At 42.3% G+C, this 22,088-nt stretch overlaps 1 protein-coding gene across 1 annotated transcript; it reads right to left on the reverse strand.

The window, feature by feature from the left end:
- Positions 1–19: 19 nt before the first annotated feature.
- On the reverse strand, positions 20–3,810 carry LOC103716836 (gibberellin 2-beta-dioxygenase 8-like). Its single transcript, XM_008805012.3, has 3 exons — positions 3,208–3,810; positions 1,276–1,597; positions 20–1,023 (listed from the first exon to the last, which is right to left on the reverse strand). Exons 1-3 carry the CDS (start codon positions 3,723–3,725, stop codon positions 784–786), a joined length of 1,080 nt encoding a protein of 359 aa, XP_008803234.3. The 5' UTR covers positions 3,726–3,810; the 3' UTR covers positions 20–783.
- Between the last annotated feature and the right edge of the window lie 18,278 nt (positions 3,811–22,088).

The raw sequence follows: 22,088 nt of genomic DNA on the forward strand, positions 1-22,088 counted from the left end.
AGCATCGAGCATGACCAAGACTAGCCACATAAGTGGAGCAATGGATGATACATGGGCATTATTGTGGAGAGAAGTTTAATTACTTGCTTGGATCTACTTGTTTTCTGTTACTTCTTGCTTAATTACTTGCTTGTAGACAAGAGGATAATATATGTTGCTGCTCTGTGACTAGAATAAGTATTTGCTAGAAACATTTTACTCCATGATTTATTTATCACTATTCAATGATGTCTGACTGCATTGCTTTGATAAATAAAACTAAAAAGCTGTAAAACTGCTTTCATAGTTTATATTACAACCTAGTCCACCTAGCATTAGGCCACTCTTATTGCCTATTTGGTTATGTACTTCTTTAAACAAAGGGCCAATATTCTCGAGAAATTAAAATAAATGCTCAATGAGATCTACCATACCTTGTTAAGGTTAATGCATGAAAGATGATAGTTGGAATAAGGTTATTTGAACATGATCATGCAGAGCTAGGAAGCATCTTTTCTTGAGGAGCAAACCAAACGCTGACATTATTTCAACAAGCAAAATCGCTCTCTTGCATCTCTTTTATTTGCTTTCCGTTAAGTTTTAGCATATTATCTCAAATGCCGTAAACCTGTTTTTGCACAATATATGCAATCTTGTTAAGGCTTCTTTCTCTGTGTGAAATATTAAATCTCTCTTTTTGGCCAAAAAGTGGGAAATAGGAGAACTCGCAAGAGCAAGAGCTCTGAAAGAACGGTAAAACTCTGCCATTTTTAATCTTCCGGTGGGCACAAGCCAAGGCTACGGTCATGTGCTTTGAGCAAGGAATCTTGAAAGCCCGACCTTGTGACCTGTTCGTCTAACATCCTCTCGGACTTGCTGTTTGTACTCCCCAAAGCTAAACTCTCTATAGATCGCAGGCTCTGCATGGCTCTGTATCACTGTGTCATAGGAGGGACACAGGAAGTATGCCACTGAGAACCTCTCCAGTTGTGGGTTCGACATGACTCTATGTTCCACGCTCTTGTACACCCCATTGCTCCATGCCTGCATGGATTCAGAAGCCACAATGCATGCCAAACCGTAGTAATTAAACTAAGATTGATTTTAACTACTCCTTCAGAAAAAGAAGAGAAAAAAAAAAATCACACGAGAAGATCCACCTAAGAAGAGAAGTTATAGGAATGACCAAATCAATGCCATACTAATATCATGTTCCACCACGGTCGTTTTCTCGGAAGGAGTTACCACCCATCTAATCAAGGAGAAATCGTTGTTAATGATATTGAATATATATACCTGGAACAAGTCGCCAATGTTGACAATTAATGCATTGAGATTGGGTTTAACAGTGATCCAGCTCCCATCCTTCATCAGTTGCAGCCCACCTACTTGATCTTGGCGTACTATGGTCAGGAAACTACTATCGGTATGGGGGATCAACCCAAAGACTCCATTTTTAACCGGACAAGGCGGATAACGATTCAGGCGTAAATAACAAGTATTACATGTGCAGTTCTCCTTTATGTACGTGCCGTCGCAGCCCAATCCTCTAGCTAATATCACCACTAGTTGATGTGCCAACCGTGACATTGCCGTCGAGAACTCCTCCATTATGTGCCTGTATCAAACGATAAGAATGGTTTGTGGATTCCATTTAATAACAGAGAGAGAAGAGGGGTGAGGGGGAGCCAATTCTAGTGTTTTTTTTTTTTTTTTTGCTCGTTACATGTATAAGATTTTAAAAGCAATTGTAGTAACACCGAAATTCTTCTACTTTATTTATTAATAGTATGCAACAAAGCAAATATATATATATATATATATATATATATATATATATATATATATATACACCCTACTGGTAGCAACTTAACAAAGTAGAAGTAAAAAAAATAATATTTTAAACTATATGGCTGTATACGGCACCAATCATCTTATCTCATTTTTGTGAATCTCATTTACAATGTGCTTAAGTAAGATTGTAGCCCTTTCATCTCATCTCGATTTGTTTTTATGGTACATATATGTGAATTATGTAGAGTATAATTTCTTATAGAAACTTATCTGGTAGGGTCGTATAGGGCTACCTGTGTAACTAAACAATAATTGTGATTATGATGCCATCGTACCATTATTGTCGTACTAGCTGACCTTCAATTAAAGTTAAAAGTTTTTCTGTTCATAAAAGGCCTGGGCATTGTCCATGATCTGCGCAGCATTGAAAGTGTCCCTCTAATTTAATTATACTCAATTGAACTATAGCAGATCTTCCAGCTTCATTTTTAAATATTTTATTTTTTTATTCTTATGAATATATTAATACTCAATTAATTTAATTTAACTAATTTATAAAGAAATTAAAAAAAAGGACTCTCACTAGTTTATTGTTGGAACGAAGAGAGACTATTTTCATGGACCATGGGTATTATTGAGTAAACTCCACATAAATAGAAAACCGCATAGGCTATCTCAATCACGGCCATAGCATGGTGACATGATTAGTGTGTTTAGTCCTACATCAGTTATTTACCAAGAAGATTTTGGATACTTATACAGAACTTAGGAATTTAAAAAAATATCTTCCAGCTAGCCTTTTTTTAGTGAGGGCCTGAGCTGTAATAGAAATGATATCGGAGCGAACTCAGCCCATAACCTATGTGGATTAAGGAATACTACAACATGGATTTATAGAGATTGACCACGTGCCGATTATGGTATTTATAATTAAATTTGAATAGATTTGAATCTTTGGTGACGAGGATATTAGGATTTAAACAGAAGAAGTATGTGAGAATCCGTGCGGGCGTGTATTTAGTCCTATATCAATTATTGGCTGAAAAAAAATAGATACCTATACAGAACTAAAGAGCTCAAAAAATATATGTTTTGCTAAGTTTCTCTTTTTCCCAAGAAAAAAATAAGGTAGGAGGCTGGGCTCCTCCATGGGAGTACAAGACTTATCTCAGAAGAAATAAGGGCGGAGATTGGGCTCCTCCGAGGGAGTACAAGACTTGCAGCATGCTCAGGGCAAACAGATCAAAGAACAAGAGGGGTTAAAGAAGCGGGGGAGAGATCAGAATCAGAGTTACAAGCTTGGAAAACGAAGATACGTTTTAGAGATAACAACATGATTCCAGGATGAAAAAAGAAGCACGAACTCTTTCGAATGCAGGCGGTGGCAACCAGTAGAGAGGATAATATGCTGTTCATGTTGAATAGAATGAGTACCTGGTGCTCGCTTTGGCGACACCGGTGGACGGCGCGAGAGGGATATGATACGCCTCCGACCACGACAACTGCTCGAGGGAGGTGGGCGTCGGCGTCCCCCAGCGATAGTTCTCGGGCGAGAAGTCCGGCAGCTTCTCGCTGGCCTTCTTCTCGAATGGCCGCCGGAACACGCCAACCTGCACCTCGCGTAGCCTGTCCATGACACCACTGGAGACGCCGTGGTTCACCACCTGGAAGAAGCCCCACTCGGAGGCAGCAGCCATGATGTCTCGCTTGCACTGCTCCTCCTTGGGCTTACCATTTAGATGGCTGAGATCGATGACAGGGAGCTCGTACTCCTCGGCTGCCCCCATTTGATCAGTATCGGATTGCTGCGGTTGGCGGCTGTCGAAGAGAGCTTTGTAGGTGGCGAGGAACGGTGGATTGGGATCCATTAGCACTGCACTGTGATCTTTAGCAGACAAAAAGGAACGGGACCAGGTTACCGCTCGGTACTCGGTAGAAGCTGCTGACTCCATGTAAGTGCGATTTAAATGGGTTGAACATGCGTACCAAGAAAAGAGGAAAAATTTGACCAAAAAAAAAGAAAAGAGAATATATATATATATATATATATATATATATATATATATATATATAGGATCCCGTCACCAACGCGGCATGACCGAGTAAGCATGCACAGGGTTAGCCCAGAAATTTAAATATGACTCTTTTTTTATTGATGCAGAGGATAAATATGACTTTTTTTAATTACTTTTTGTGCCCATTTGATGCATGCATTAGGAACTATCAAAATATATTATTCTTGATTTCTGAGGATTTTAATGAGTAGATATTATTAGTTTTGGACTTCAAATGATTAGATATATATCCACTTGTCTTAGAAGGAGCGTAGTCCATTCTAATAACTTGGTATGCTAAAATAATTTACTTCATTCTGTAACCAAGTTAAACTTTCTTAAGGATCAAACTAATCTTTTTGACCCACATTATAATATTCTAAAAAACTTAGTTCCAGAAAAATTGCTAGCCATGTAACCATTAAAAGTGACCATTCAACAGTTTATTCTTCAATGGGCAAAGATATCAGTTCATTTGACCATTTGAACAATCATTTAAAGCGACCTCCCTAGGGCTGTTGCTGCATCAGGTATGCACAGCTCCCACAAATTATACACAAATAATCCTCTTTATTACCAACAACCGCGGACTGGTTGTTTGTGGAATTGTGAAGTTAGTGGCTGTAGACCTTTTGTATGTTCATTTACGAGCATCCCAAAATATTTTTTCCTACCTACAGTATCTATAATATCCTATCTACATAATGTAAGCCTACAGAACGATGATGCGTAGATTAATTTCCCATGCAAAATATTTAAAGAGGGACGTAGATGATTCCATTAAGATGAGGTTGTGGTAAAATTATTTTGTGAATCTTATCTCCTGCGCAGTATATTTTATTTATATGTTACCTCCACCCGTTGAGAATGGGAGTAGTACTGCTGTCAAAACTAGAGGAAGAATACTGCATATCTATATGTAAATATAATTATGTGCACACATTAAATGAAGGTGCCGATCAGCCTATTGGCATCAGTTCAAATATCTTTAGTATTGGATAGAGCTGTTCTAGTTCTCGTGTTGGTTAATTTTGAAGTCAGGCTTTAGCAAGCGATGAAGATATTCACGCAAGCCAAGCTAAGCGCAAATCACTTGAAAACTAACAGACTAGGCATACGACTATATGAAACCAGAACTTCAACGCATTTAGATATATGTGCTCTCATGTGATGGTTGTTGCATCGAGCAACAACGTAGACATGGAGACATGAGATAAGAAGAGCAGAACCTAGTTCATCCAAACGTAAAGATGGAATAAGAACCTGACACAAATAAAAAATGGTAGCGTGGAATGATTGGAATTAAGAACTTACTTGGAGAAGAGAGGAGGGAGTGCACAGTGGGGGGAGGAGTGGGAATGACTAAGTTGGAGCTAGAATATATAGACAGGATGGCGACCACGCATTGGCCATTTGCTGGTTTCTGGTTGTTGAGAAGAACACGTTTCTGAAGAGATTAGATTTTTGTTGACGTAATTAGATATTGGGAGAGGAGAGGTAAAGGAGAAATGATGACCAGGGAACGAGGTACACTGGGGGTGGGGGAGGAGGGATAGAGCTGGGGGAGCGGGGGCCAGTTGAAGGGGAGGTTACCGTATCCCTTTCTTCTCTCTCTCTCTCTCCGCGGCCCGCAAGCCAGATTTGACGGGTTCCTACGGCTCACCGTACCAGTGCGCACCCCATTTTCCTGTTTCTTTTTTTCTTTTCCTACTTTCCTCTCCTCCTCCGCGTCTTTTTTTCTTTTTTATTTTCCGTACATCCTATCAAATTACGGAAAAAAAAGGAAATACAAAGCAAGAGACACGTCAGATACGGACGTTCAAAAAAAAACTCTGAAATACTGAACGACAAAGAAGGCGATCATCCAGTCTGCTATCCTGTTTGCTTTCTGTCTGAAAAACATCCATTATCTGAGCCAACCTGTAAGTTTCCTAGATAAGAGGATGACCATTGCCATATCTATCCGCCCCACGGATCCAATCAACCATCTTAGATGAGTCTCCCTCGAAATACATCTACTCGGTATTAAGTATCCACCCTACCTCGTGGCTTCCCCCGCGCCCAGGTCGGCATCTTAGGCTGGCTCACGTGCTAACTTCCGACGTCGGCAGGAGATAGACCGCGACCACGTCAGGTCGTAAAGGACTGGACACGTGGCCTTAGATCTTCTATTCAACGATGACGGTGCTGATGACGTCGGCAATGAGGGGTGGGTTCGTGTCGGAGCATCGTGGAACTATGCCAGATTGTTGTGCAGCTGCTGTTGTGTGGTTGTCCCTTTGCACCGTTCCTTGTCGTTCACTGTTCGACGGCCCTTTGCCCTTGTGCTTTTAAATCAAACCAACCTGGGTGACCAAGCAAGGAACGAGTATTCTGCCAAAAATATCATCAATAATGATTGCAGTACTAACAAAATGATTGGCATCCTTCACCTTCGCATGAGAGAATTCCACTGTTCATTACTTCCATCCCAGATATGGACATTTTTCTATCATATTTTTCTTATGATGGAGACAACAAAGGACACAAAATGTTACTGCTATTTGTATCATATCTGCCTGAGTTGGTTCATCGATAGATAGCGTGTACTTCTGTTGTCATCACCTCTAGTTTACATCGCATGCTCAATGATTGATTCACTTAGGTGTAATGTCATACATCAGCAAGATGGTCTTGTAAGCGCCTGTCACAGGCTTGATGAAATTATTGCTCGCATGAGAATTTATGTGCTGATTCAAATGAATCTTGTCCCAGTCGCGCAATATAATAAGCATGCAAATATAGGCTATTGAGTGGTGAAAAGGTATAATTATTTATTCCAATTGCTTCATAGATATGTCTATATCCTAGTTAAATTTCTATAATGACACTAGATCTACCGCTCCTTGAATACATTCCACGCTCTATTAATTGTAGACTTGTCCAACAATGCGTTTTTCCATATTTGAAACTACTTTTCTTCAAGACATAAATTAGTGCATATGTCATATGAGGATATATAGATGGCTTTGTTTTCACACAAGGATATTGATGTGGGCAACTATAAGATGACTCAAAAAAGTCTCTCGATTGTTTTGCACCGTTCACTTTGCTCCATCGATGGCATAATTCGCAATACTAATTCAGAGGGAGAAAATGAGAGTATAAAGCAACAGCTGAGGAACTTTTTTAGTTATATATGAGTTATGAATGCATTTTCACTCATATATATAGAAACTCTCAAGCAGATTGTTTAAACTAAAATTTGCCATCGTGTCCTTTAGCCCCATTATGAAGTTCTTATTGACATACTCAACTCAGTTAGTTAATTAATACCTAACTCCATTTAAACAAAAATCCTATTAAGTTGCTTGGGCTTTTATATTGCATGTCCGAAACTGTTTGAGGCAAATATGGAACATTAATGTCAAGGGCCAAGCAGTTGATTCTATAGGTAGACTTCATACTTAGGACTGTCGGATATCGATCATATCCAAGGCAAGCCAAAGCTTTTTATCAAGCTTTTAGGATAAACCATGCAGTGCTTCTCATGTATATTGCTTAATACAAAAGAAATCTCCGACAAGATAGTCATGTGATTTAGGTTTCTACAAGAGGGCATTAATTTTCTTATTCTTCAAACATAGTTGAAGATTATGTGCTTATAATTGATGATCTTCTAGAAAGCGCCTACAATATATACACCTTGCAAGAAGGTAACAACATTTTCAAAGGAAGTGATTTGGATGGAAAACTTTCCTGCCTACTAATAGTCAAAGGCGATTTGTTGGTTCACTAACACCATAATGTTATTAGCTATCGTGCTTGCTTATGCCCATTCAACATCATAATAATTGTGTTCAGGTAGGCCTGTGTACCAAATCTTGTCAAACCCAATTGGATTGGCTGAGAAAGAGAGTACACCTAGGGGAGGAAGGAAGCGGAAGAAAGAAGAAGAGACATCGCAAGGGTTGCAATATGATTTAGAATGGAGGAGGTCTTTTTGTTAGTTTGGCCCTGCAACACCCTACACTCTCCCTCTCCTGCTCCTTTCTCAGTCTCCTCCACCTATGCTCTTTTCATCATTAATCTTTCAAGATCTAGCAAGAATTCATTAACAGACCCTTGATGATGAATTAATGTATCTGACAAAAAGATACGAGACATGATGTAGTATATGATCTTTGAATGGGCAATTAAACATATTCAGTTAACACACATTGTAATTCATGATGGCGAAACCACGTTGTTTGCTTAATTATGGTGCGGTGCACCTTTGTTACCAGACCTTAATGCTTTTTGTTCTTTGGTGGCACATGAATGCATCTAGGATGTGTGGTCGTGAATGGTCCATCCATGCAGCGTCCAATAGCCTCCACTATTGTTTGAAAATGAAGGATCTCGAAGTGCCACTAATGTCGGTTTCCCACTTAGGATTTCTTTGGGTTGAGGAAAGATTTTTTTGTAATTAGAATACTTTCTTTTTGAGAAGCTGATATCTGAATATATGATGCTCGAAAAAGCAGTTTTTGCATATTTGATTGATAATAAAAAAAGTAGCATATTTCGGAGTGTTTATATTTAGCTGAGTATCTATTTTTTTTCCAAAAGTTATGTAAAATACTATCTTGCTAATACTGTTTGCAGTGCCGGTATTGGAGGCTGAGCATCTATTTGATTCCTTTCACATGCTGCTCAAGTTTCCATGAGCATAGCTTTGTGATTCATGTTTCCCTGACCACGTGTCCACTGAAGCCGCCGCTAATTGGATGAATGGTAGAGAGCCGCGCATCAAAGACTAGTCCTTTCTTCAGCCCAAAAAAAAGAAGAAAAAAGACTAGTCCTTGGCATTTGGTTGATGGATATAGTATGGAAGGCGGCATTTTTGCATGCCCATCCAACCTTCCATAATAGCAATCATACGGAGATATCGCGGAACAGCTACAAAGATGTACCACCGGTCGGCTTACATATTGAGGTCCAACTCATTTCGATGTTTAAAAGGTACACAAAAAAATGATATCATGCGAGAGAGTCACGCATGCACCATTCGCTTGACCATGTGGAAGGCATCGGATTAGCAGCTCAAGAAGGCGACTAGAATACAACAAATTAGCTGTGTGACTTGAATGACCTGTGGAGTTAAATCGTTGAGTTATTGAAATATTTTTTTATAAAAATAATAAAGCAGAAACCAATCCCATCTGCCAATTAGGGCCTTAAATAAATTGAATCAGACTAGTATATACTTGACCCTGACTCAACCCTATTTGATGTACAGATCCAATCTAAAAAATGATCAATCAATAAAAAATATTATATATATATATATATATGACCCGAACTCAATCCAAAATATTCGGGTCCAAGTCAGGTCTAAGTCGAGTCTAACTCGAGTTTATATCTACAGTTTTTTTATCAACTACATCTACATTTATTAATAATATCTCATGAAGAAAATTTTGTTCTTATTTTTGATGAATTTTGTTTGCCATAATATTATTTGTTAACATGATCAAAACTTCATCAATTAATGCTTGTCTAGATGTGTAATATGCTTCAATAAATTAATAACCTCAATAATTAGGCTTTTTTTAATGTAGTGAGTTTAGTTTTGATTTTTTTTCTCTTAATAGAGGAAAAAATGACTTGGAATATGTTTTTATTTTTTTCGAATCAATTCTACTCAAATCATGTCAAATAACAAATAGGAAGATCCAAAAAAAACCTAAAATAAATCTATCTTCTATCTAGTGCACGGATTGGGTCGGATCAGATTAAAATTTATAAAATGTAGACCTGACATGGGATGTGGAATATGTTTAATATTTGAATCCATCCCAGCTCTATGGGATTTTAGGAAGGGATGGAGTTGAGTCCAACCAATTTGGGTAATGCCTCATATCAATCCAATCTATTAGCAGCCTTAATGCCATAAGGTCTCACTTTTTGGTGTTGCAACTGAAGTTGTCCTCTTAGTTGGCCCCCAACTCCATCTTGGACGCCGACCATTAATGAATTATAAGTTGGAAGAGTTTCGGATGGTCAAAAGGCCTAAGATTACGACTGTTGGAATCTTGGAGTAGGGCTGTTAACGAGCCGAGCCGAGCCCGAGCCTGGGAGAGCTCGGCTCGGCTCGTTTCACAGAAGCTCGGGCTCGGGCTCGGTAACGAGCTCTATATTGGGCTCGAGCTCGGGCTCGCTTGGCAAAGCAAAGGGTCGGGCTTGAGCTCGTAAAGCTCGTTTCGATTACAAGCTCCAGAACGAGCTCGAGCTCGGGCTCGTAATCGGGCTCGAGCTCGGGCTCGGGCTTGATAATAGGCTATTTTTCTCTATGTGGTCAGATTTTTATGAATTATAGTGTTGAAATAAAATTTTTCAGTAGGAGACTAGAGCTCGTTTGGGCTCGTGAGCTGCTCGGGCTCGAGCTCGGGCTCGGGCTCGGGTGTAAACGAGCCTCATATTGGGCTCGGGCTCGGGCTCGTTTGACTAACGAGCCAAGCCCGAGCCGGACTTTTACCGAGCCGAGCCCGAGCAGCTCGGCTCATTAACAGCCCTATCTTGGAGGATATCTTAGGTCGTGGCATTTGCTATTCCACAATCTATATCCAATCTTCGGGTTGTTTTGCAATGATTGGAGTAGATGAGCGACAGCTCCGTACCATCGAACAAAAATTCCATGGTGCTGACGTTTAGGTACATGCATCGGCACAAACGTCAGAAAAAGCCACATCATAATTTGAAACAATTGTAGTTTCTGTGGTCTGATGTGAATTGGACGTCTTTTTTTTTAATCCTTTGGACCACCCGCGCAGTCGTATGGTTGCTTTCAAGGAGGATATGCTGCTTCTTGTAGCAAAATCTCACAAATCTATTGGCATCTAACACCATATAATTTCAACTATAATTTTTGATTTTTTGACTAGAATAATCCACATATTGCACGAAGGACAAGGGTTGTATCTTTGCACATAAAAAAAAAAAAAAAGGATTCATAATAAAGGAGAAACATATAACAACCTTAATCCCACTTACTAATTAGAGCTGCAAATGAATCGGATCGGACCAAGATATGCTCGACTCTGGCTCAACTCGGTTTCATTTACAGATTTTAATATTGAAACCAGATCCAATCCAATAAATGTTCGGATCCAGATCGGATCCAATCCGGATCAATGGAAAATATTTTAGATCCAACGAATTGTTCGGATCGAGTTAGGATTACATGTGGCCCGAACCCAATCCAAAGTATTTGGGTCCAAGTCAGGTCTAAGTCGAGTCCAATTTGAGTTTACGTCTACGTTTGTTCTTTATGAACCACATCTACATTTGTTAACAATATCTCGTGAAGAAAATTTTCTTCTTGCCTTTGATGAATTTTGGTAGCCACAATACAGGTTGAGTCCAAACGATTTGGGTCATGTCATAAATCAATCCATTTGCAACCTTAAATGCCATAAGGTCTCACTTTTAGTGTTCCAACTGCAGTTGTCCCCTTGGGTGGCTCCCAACCCCATCTTGGACGCCGGCCACTAATGAATAATAAGTTGGAAGAGTTCCTGATGGTTAAAAAGGTCTAGAATTACAACCGTTGGAATCTTGGAGGATATCTTAGGCCGTGGCATTTGCTATTCCATAATCTATATCCAATCTTGGGGTTGTTTTGCAATGATTGTCGAAGATGAGCGGCAGCTCCGTACCATTGGACAAAAATTCCATGGTCCTGAAGTTTAGGTACATGTATCAGCACAAACTTCAGAAAAAGTCACATGATAATTGAAAAAATTGTAGTTTTTGCGGTCTACTGCGAATTGGACGGCTTTTTTTTGTTTATCTTTGGACCACCAAGCAGTCGTACAGTTGTCTTTTTTTCTTTCTTTTTTTTTTAAAGCCTATAATTCACATAGTTTTAATATGGATACATCTAAAAAGATCAGAAAACAACAAGTCTCGAAGCGCTCTAGGCAACTCACTCTTTTTAACCCATAGAGCACCCTCAGAGTGACTAACCACATACAAAGCCACCTAGTCCGCGATCCTATTAGCCTCTCTGAATATGTATTTGGCCTGAAAGCAAGGGGTGACACCCTCTAGTATGGTTGTTTTCAAAGAGAATTTGCTATCAAACTTTCGCCCATGGATAAAGGCGGTGTAACCCTCTAAACAGGCGCATATATGCTGCTTCTTGTAGCTAAATTTCACAAACCTATTGGCATGTAACGCCATATAATTTCAACTATAAATTTTCATTTTTTTTGGACTACGATAATCCATATGTTGAGTGAAGGATAGGGGCTGTATCTTTCACACATAAGAAAAAGGATTTATCTTCTTTCACATGAATCCTCTATTGGATCATCCTCTACATAGATTTCAAAACTCTCCAAATTCCTTTATTCACTATCTATTTGGATCTCAAAGTGACAAATGGGTGATCCAATGGTGGATTTGTGCGAACCAAGGTGAGTCCTTTTTTCATGTTAAAAGTACAATCCTAATCCTTATGTAAAAGACCAATTGGGCTCCAATAGGTTTTTATTAACCTATAAAGTTAACTCCTATTTGAAGCTGGACATCTAAATTAATCACCTTAAGTTCCCTTAGGGACTTGTCTATCTTGGTTTAGTTTCAAGGATCCTGCCCCTATCTCAATGATCTTGATTCTGTTTCATCTATTTCTTTATTTCTCCATGAAATCGTATGCTTGTGACAATAGTGATAAAATTGTCTCAATTCTAATCAATTGGATATATTATGTCGATTCTTTTGATACTATTCCAATGATGATATTCATGAAGAAAGAATTGCAATAAATATAAAGAAGGAACATGTTGGATTCAGAATTAAAGGATTTGAATCAAGATTTTCAGATAGATAGGATAAGGTATTTATATATCTAACATATAATTTAAATGCGATAATTTATCCTCCAAAATGGGAATGACAGCAGCAGTTTTCGGTTGTTCCTATTGCTTGATGGTTCTGTTATTTTGTTCCATGCATATTGCTGACTGCTATTGAGTGGCACGAGCACACACAAGACTGTTGTATGCCGTCTAGTATCTCTACCCCCCAATTTTGAGGTCGGCGGTCCATGAATCATACCAAGGCATGAAAGTGAATCCCTGAAGTCACTCAGGTCACACTAAAATTAGTTTCTAAGTATTTGAGTATCATTCAACATGGCTTTGCGGACCTATAAGTAAAGGAGCCTCTCCTCAACCTATCCAAACTCTAATTTTGAATCCTGTCCCTAACATGGATTGTGCAACGCATTTAGTGTTTCAATTTTCATAGTGTCAAACTAGCACACTAATGGCCCCATCAAATAAAAACTAACACATGATAATGGTGTGGGAAGTTTATGGACTACATATCGTAGATTGGAACATAAAAGATTTCTAAATCCAATCAAAGAAAACTGAAGCATACCTTTAGAGTCCTAATTAGCTATTGATGATCGTTGTAGCAATATCCTATGAAAAAGAAAGCACAAAGATGGGATAGATCTTTCTCTCCTTCTCCTCCTTGATGCATGACTCCTTAATGCGATAGGTGCACCTAGGATCGTAGAGATCTTGATGACCTAGAATTTTTTTACAGATATATATATATATATATATATATAGGAGTGGAGTGGAGTGGAGAGCTAGCCCAGTTAGCAATGCTAATAGGTCCACCCATTAACCAAATCATGCATACACCAATACTCGCCACACCACATGACTAAGATAATAGAGCCCAAAATAACTATATGATCACAAATTAATTATGGGTTTCTTAAATATTTATTCAAATGACAACTTAGCTCGTACTGCTTAATAAAAAATTAAAATCAGTCCTTAATCAATGGAAACCCACCTTTTTGAGAAATTCCAAAATTCTCCCACTTAGGCAACATTGATTAAGACTTTAATTTTTCAAGAAAATATATTTACATATATGTAGTTTGAAAATGACTTTCGGACTAAGTTCATCTCATGTGGCTACATATACAAATATCCTGAATGAATAATATCTTAGGTCAAAAATCCAATCCAACAAAACCACTAACATCGAATAATAGCAGTTTTTATATTATTTATTAATACAAGACCCTTCTATGGTTACAAATGTCAGTAATCTCACTGACATGGATCTCGGTGATGTAGTGCATGTACTGTAAACTTTGTACCCTCATGTGATTAAAACATACCAAGTTCATCATTAGTTCACTTTATGGTCTTAAATAAAATCCCTTTATGCTTTCAAATGAAAGATGCTGCAATTACAACAATTTTAAGCTTATGTCACAATTTCACCTTTATGTATCAAGACAAATCATATATCAATTATAACATAAGCAAGAATTTTATGTTTAAGCAACACCTTTATGCTTAAGACTTTCATTTAAACAATATTTACAAATAGCCATATGTGCACAAATGTAAATGTGATATTCCATATAAAAATAATAGAAAAGATACTTATGACATCCAAATAATGTTTGACAAAATAATGCTCCAACTAACCAAGTACATTAAAAGATTCCAATAGGCCTATATTTTTCACATGTTTAACAAATACATTGAATCTAAGTCCTTTGGTTAATGGATTCACCAGCACTACATCGGTTTCTATGTGCTCAGTAACAACATCTCCCTTTTTTTGACCAAATCTTTGAATGCGAGATACTTTATCTCTATATGTTTAGAGGCACTAGAATTCTTATTGTTTTTTATTTTTTGCTAAGACGGATGCATCATATAGACCGAGTGCGGATACAACTAAAAAAGTCAAAAAATAATACTTCTCAAAGGGCACCAGGCAACTCCCTCTCCTCTAGCCAAATAGTGTCATCAGAGTGGTTAGTCACATATGAAGCCACCCAATTCATTGCCCTATTGGCCTCATGGTATACATGCTTCGCATGGAAGGCTAACCCATCATAGGCTATAGCCCGAATATCTCTAAGCAGAGGGTGAAAGTCGCCCACACCGCCCTCGTTCTGCTAGATCCAGCCAATAACTGTCGCCGAGTCTCCTTCTAGCATAACAACCCTAGCCCGCAGAGTCCGCCAGGCATACTTCATGCTAGCCCAAGCTGCCCTCAACTTAGCCCCCAGATCGAGGTATCAAAAATATGGCAACCACCAGTTGCAACCACCCTAGAGTCTGGCCCTCTGATAATAAAGCTGACTCCGCCCCTCCTACCACCATCTAGCACAAATCCGTTGAAATTAATCTTGAGAAAACTCGGGGGTGGAGGCTCTCAGGTGAAAAACACCGTAGGAGATGCTTTACGAGCAGAAGCAAAGCTCCAAATGTCTCGAGTTGTCAAAGGTTCGTCCAACAGATATGACTGTGCAATCTCAGCCGCCTGAAGCTGGGCCTGCTCGATAATGACCCGCGGTAGGGGGCAGCCCTCGCCAAAGGTCCAGGCATTCTAGGACAACCAAATATGATAAGCTATATATGTAGCCTCAATAGCCACCTGTCGGGTCCGTGGGGCAGAAGCCCACCGTCTGGTAGCTTGCAGGACGGACGCCGAGTGATACCAAATCTCTAGTGGAGTCGCAGCAAGCTCCTAGATCCTCCTAGCATGCTGGCACTAGAACAGAGAGTGGTCCATCGACTCATCCACCTGGCAATTGGAGCAATGGGGGGGGGAAGGAATGCCTAGACCCCTCCTACCCAGCGCCAGTCTCGTCGGTAGCCGGCCTCGTGCGACCTTCCAGAGGAATAAGGCGACCCTTGGTTGCAGTCCAAACCGCCAAATTCAGGCGTAATCCCCCGTGGGTGCTGCTCACTAAAGAGAGTGCTAAAGATATCGCCCACCCTAACCCTAGACCTACAGGTCGTGCTCCAAACCCTCACATCAAGGCTGGTGGATCTCGAAACTAGCATAGATCGGATCCTCTCTGCGAGCTAGGCTTCGAACAACTAGTCGATCTAGGCAGTGCCCCACCCTCCGCCCTTTAGAAGAAGAAGATTGCAGAATTGTAACTCGCCCGGGACCTCCACATTAACTAGATTTAGCCACCGCCTCACCAGCAGTGAGTCCACCCAGGGGTCATCCACCACATCAATACTCTGCCCATTGTCGATCAGCCATCTGCAATTGGATGAAGCTATCAGCACATACCAGCTAATCTCCCACCAAATAGGGGAACACCTGCGGCCCCTAGAGGAAGGCTCGCCCATCCGTGCAGGCCCGTATCGAGCAGCCATCACTTGGCTCCAAAGGCACTGCGGCTCTAAGACAAATTTAGCTGTATGTCAGGCGATCAGGGCCTCTCTTCTACCCAGTAGAGACTGCACTAAACCCACCAACTCGAGTAGGCTGGTAAATCGCCTCCCATGCCACAAGATGCACTCTATGGCCACCTCCAAGCAAACCCCACAGAAACTCCCTCAAGAACCGCTCGATCCTCGTCAGCACTATCTTCGAGACCACAGTGTTAGACATAAGGTAGACCGGCATAGAGCACAAGACAACTCTAATTAGGGTCACCTTGCCCCTCATGGATAGCAAAGTAGCCCTCCAGCCCTCCATTCGATCTTGTATACGCTAGACCACCCCGAGGCACTTGGACACCCACAGCCTCCTCCCAAGATCGGATTTCCCAAATATCTCCAAGGTCCCTCCTGCTCCTTCATGCCAAACAACCTTCTAATCTCCTGCTGCACATGCAACTCTATACTCGGACTGAAACATATGGTGGATTTGTAAAAATTCACCCTCTAACCAAATGCCTCGTAGTAGTCTTCCAGAAGCCCTTTGAGGGTCCGAGCCTCCCTTATCATGGCTCTGGCCAGCAGGAGACAATCATCTACAAATAGAAGATGAGAGATTGGTCGAGCTCCGAGGGCTAAAATATATGTCTCCAGCTCCCAACTCTGATAGGCGGCCTGCAAAGCACGGGATAAGACATCAACACAAATAATAAATAGATATGGAGACAAGGAACAACCCTAGCGCAGCCCAATAGACGACCAGAAGAAAGGTGATAGCGAGTCATTCACTAGGATCAAGAAGGATGGCCCCTGCACACAGCCCAACACCCAGGCAATCCACGTCTCATGAAAACTAAAGCTCTCCAGTGCCTGCCTAAGAAAGCACCATCAGACTCTATCGTAGGCTCTCTCCATGTCAAGTTTTATGGCCATATAGCACCGCGGCCTCAAAGCTTGCTGCAGATCCCACATCATTTTATCGGCAATCATAATATTATCGAAGATGCTCCGCGCTCCGCGCTCCAACAAAAGCTCCTGCTCCTGACAAATGAAATCCGACAGCAAGGGCTTCGGTCTGCCAACCAAAACTTTCGCCACCACCTTGTAAAGGGTGGTGCACAAACTGATAAGCTTATAATGGCTAGGCTCTGCCGCATCGCACCACTTCAGAATCAAGGTAATAGAGGTGGCTTTTCAGTCATCCACCATAACTGCCGTGCTGAAAAATAATTGGATTGCCCTTCCAACTATACTCCAGTATCTCTTGAAGAAGAAAAGGGAGAACTGTCAGACTCTGGGGCTTTGTTCTCCCCCAAGGCCCAAACTGCCCTCTTGATCTCGTCCTCAGACACTGCCTCAACCAAAGCTGCATTCTCCAACGGCCCCACCTCGGTGGTCGGCTACCAGAAGTGGGTGACGCCCTCAACTCCCCCATCCTCTATCCATTGGGATTTGAAGAAGTCAGTCAGCTCCCGTTTGATCAAGCTCTCCTCCTCTAGACGATGCCCTCCCCCATCTCTCAAGATTCGTATTATACTCCTCTGTCTCTTGATGATAGTCGACCGGTGGAAGAAGTGAGTATTCCTATCGCCCCCCTTCATCCACTGAATTCAGAACTTTTGTTTCTAGAAAACCTCCTGCTGCCTCAAAAGGGAGTGGTGCATGGCGAGCAGCTGCCTCAGAGAGCACATATCAGCCTCCAGCAACCCACCCAATCGGTCCTCCCTCTCTTGGAGCTACGCAATGGATGCCTCCACCTCCTCCAACCTCCTAAAGATGTCTCCTATTGCCACACGATTCCATCTGCGAAGCCTGCGTTTGGTAAGCCTCATCTTATGCAAGACCCTCTCCATGGCGTCTCGCTGAACCGAATCGCCCAAGCCTCCCTAACTATATCCCACGACTGGGGCATGACAACCACAGTTTCTCGAACCAGAAGGAGGGATGGTGGCCCAATCGTGCGGCTATGGAAATCAATAGTGGATATTGATCAGAGGCAATCCGAGCAAGATGACACACCTGGTAGGCCGAAAACCACTGAATCCAGCGCGGTGAAGCAACCGCCCTATCAATGTTCACATATATACCACAAAAAACTCAAGGAGCTTCATTAGGTTCAGAGATTACCAACATCACTTGTCGGAAGCAGTTGCGGAACACATCCACACTTGCCACTCCCTGCTTCCATAGCAACTGGATGCTTCCCGACAACCCCTGAGATTCCACTGCAAAGAATTCTCAGGCAGCCCCAGGCGTTCTGAGTTCAATGAAGACTACGCCCTGACAACCGCATCTCGCATAGGAAGCATATGTCCGGGTCGTGCACCTGGACCAGTCTTCTAAATGAGGATTTGAATGAGGGCTTTGCCACCTCCTATAGTTCCAAGCTAGGATCTTCATTCCCTTTCAGTTTGCTGAATGGGCCCCTGCGCACCCTCGTCGTGGGCCCTATCTGACATCGTCACCATTGGGACCGGCCCCTGCCCGCCGCTGGTGCCCTCGGCAGGGCCCGGGCCGTCCCCCATCAACACCGTCTTGGCATTATACCACGTGTTAGGCCTGCACTTTTGCACTTTGTCCACCATCATTGTAGGTTGGGTCGGCCCATCAACACCCACCATGCCACCATCATGGCCGTCCTCTTCCCCAAACATGGCATCATTGATCTTCCTCATGGCCGCATAGTGGTCCGCTCACCCGACTGCCCAGAGCTACCTAGGCCGGTTGGCCACCGATGCCTTGCCCCTAGCCGATACCCTAGACGCCTCAATCAATGGCCCAAAACATAGAGGTGTCGCGTCGATGCCCCCAAGAGTGTCGTCGCCCGTGCCCCCGTCACTAGCGGATTGCCCGAGAGTTAGTCCCCCCCCCGGCGGCTGGGCAGGGGGTCACCGTGCCCTGTGCCTCCCTGGCCGGGAGTGGCACTGGCGCGATCGCCGAAGAGGATTGGCCCTCTCGTAGCCAAGGGATTGGGCTCGACCCTGGGACCAAGTTAGGCCTGATCCGACAATCCCCCTCCTTGGACCCGCCTATGCCCCCGGGCTAGCCTACAGCAAATAGGCCCACATCCGCAATGGTCGGCCTCACTAGGGATTTGGCCTGTTTATTGGATGGGCCAGCATCCACCATGTAGACTTCTGGGCCGGCCTGCCCTACAGCTGGCCCATCTCCATCAGCATCCCCCGTTGAGTCACTAAGGGCTGAGAGGGGGTCAAAGGCCGACTCGACTCGATCGCCCCCAACCACTGAGCTTGACCCAAACCCCAGCTCTTCCTCACTGGCGGGCCTTCTTTGGGCAGGGACCAGTGCCTGGCCACCTTCGCTGGCTTCTGCCACTCGTCGGAGTCAGTCGGCGAACCGGGAAGGCTCGGCCGGTTAGGCAGCGAGGGCGGCTTCGAAGAAGACAACTCAAGCGTCGATTCAGTCATCTTCCTCGGCCGAGGCGGGCCCATTGCCTCCCATGGCGGCCAGATATGGGTGGCCATAAGCCATGGCCTGAAGGTTGGCCACCCAGAATCTTCATCAAAGCTAGTGCCCGACGCTCCTCAGAGGCCGCCCGACATGATTGCCATTGGTGCTCGGTCCGACCCTCATCCTCCATAGCTGGCGGTGGAAAGGTGTAGGAGATCTTCGTGTGCCCGATCCGCTTGCAACGGTAGCAAATTCTAGGCATATCTTCGTAGACGAAGAGTTGCCAGAGCACCTTCGTCATCCTATGGATCAAGACGCGAGGCAACAAAGGAGCGGTGGCATCGATGACCACCCACACCCTTGCAAACCCCATCACCCTCTGTTCCTAAGTGAACCTATCCATAGTGATTGGCTGGCCCACCGCCACTACGATCTGTAGCACTATCTCGCTCGACCAGTACTCCACTGGGTGGTGCGACAGGCAGAGCTAGACAACCACCATCTTGACGACATCCTTTTCCATCACGAAATTAGAAGCCCAAGGCTCCATGGCGAGCAACTAGCCCGCCACCACCCACGGGCTGCCTGCTAGCACCCGATCTCTGTCTGCCAGCGACTTGAAGTAGAGAGCTAGGTGATCATTGGCGAGCGGCATCGCCACCACCTCGGCCTCCGTCTTTACCCGTGCTGTGACGTCCTTCGCTACCCATTCCACCGGCACCCGGCAGCCCAAGCTTCGGACCACCACCACCCAGTCCACCCATTCCCGATGAGAAGCTTTGATCGGCTCTTCCGGCAACTCAAGGACCACCGAGAAGAGGCACTGGAGCTTCTCCACCTCGGCCTCAGGCATAGAGTAAGTATTCCAGCCGCCTCGGACTCAGTCGGTTGCTCGACCCCTCCCCCCCGAGCCGGCGAAACCCGACTCCCCCCTTTTGCGACGTCACCAGGAACCCTCTCCAGTTTCAATCTCTCCGCCATGGCTGAACTTGCACGAAGCTTCAAGCATTCACCGGTGTGAACTGGCTGTTAAAAAATTCTTATTGTTCTTTGAAGAGAATATAGCTGCACTAATGTCACAATAAATCCTAAGTGGTTTCAAAATGCAATCAACAATCATAAGTCTTGAGATAAAATTTTTTAACCAAACAACATGAGTTGTAGCTCTGTAACATGACATAAACTCTATATGCATAGTAAAAGATGCCACAGGAGTATATTTTGTACTTTTCAAGGAAATAGCTTCTCCAGTTATCATAAATATATAATCGGAAGTGGATTTCATATCCCCCACGCAACTAGTAAAATCAGAATCACAATATCCAATTATCTTAAGATTATCAAACCTTCTATATGCTAGCATAAAATATTTAGTTTTTTATAAATTTCTTATAATATTCTTAGCTGTCTTCCAATGCTCCATATCTGAATTTGCCACATATATGCTAAGTATACTAACAACATTAGAATAAGGCATTTTTCATGGATACTCTTTCTACATCATTCTTAGGACACTGACTTTTACTGAATTTTTTCTCCTTTGACCATAGGTACATCGTTAGGTTTGCAATTATGTATACCAAATTTACTCATTACATGGTCAATGTATGCTCTCTGAGACAACCCCAACACACTATGGGCTCTATCCCTATGAATCTCAATACCAAAAGTACAAATGAAGCTTCTCCAAGATCTTTCATATCAAAGACCTTAGATAGCATATATTTAGTCTCATGCAATTAATAATCCAAAGTCATTACTAGTAAGCAAAACATCATCCATGTGTAAGACAAGAAAGATAAATTTACTTCTACTGACCTTAAGGTATATGCAGCAATCTACTTTATTTTCCATAAATCCAAGAGAACTCATAGTGTCATCAAGCTTAAGATACCATTGTCTTGATGTTTGCTTAAGATCATAAATGGATTTCTTAAGTTGCATACCATATGCTCCTTTCCACTTTCAACAAAGTCTTCTAGTTGACTCATGTAGAGTTCTTCATGAAGATCACCATTCAAAAAAGCTATCTTAATATCCATCCGACAAAGCTCTAGGTCAAAATGGGCTACTAGTGCCATAATTACTTTGAAATAATCGTTACAAGATACCAGAGAAAAAGTCTCATTGTAATCTATGCTCTCCTTTTGTGTGAACCCTTTTGCAACCAGTATGGCCTGCAGCGTTCAATATTACCATTAGAGTCTTTCTTGGTTTTAAAAACCATTTACACCTTACAAGCTTAAACCCCTCAAGTAATTGCACAAAATCTCATACTTCATTGCTAGCCATGGACTGCATCCATCATGCATAGCTTCAAGCCACTTGTTTGACTGGAACATGCAATAGTTTGATCATATGAGACCAGATTAACCTCATGACCAATGCTATAATTATCCTCACCTAAATAAACCACATAGTCATTAGGAATGGAAGGTCTCCTTTCTCTGAGTGATCTCTTTGTTGGTATTTCATTAATTAAATATGGAGGTGCTATAATCAGTTCAGCTGTCTGCTGTTGCTCTCCTATTGCCTCTTTGACGGAATGAAATATGACCTTTTCATGGACCATAGGAATAAGAACAATAAGCTATCTTTCCTTTGATGTCACATCTCTAGTATGAGAACATCTGCAATCTTCCATATCAGACGCTAG

Source organism: Phoenix dactylifera, chromosome 4 (genome assembly GCF_009389715.1).
Source record: "Phoenix dactylifera cultivar Barhee BC4 chromosome 4, palm_55x_up_171113_PBpolish2nd_filt_p, whole genome shotgun sequence".
Taxonomy (NCBI): domain Eukaryota; kingdom Viridiplantae; phylum Streptophyta; class Magnoliopsida; order Arecales; family Arecaceae; genus Phoenix; species Phoenix dactylifera.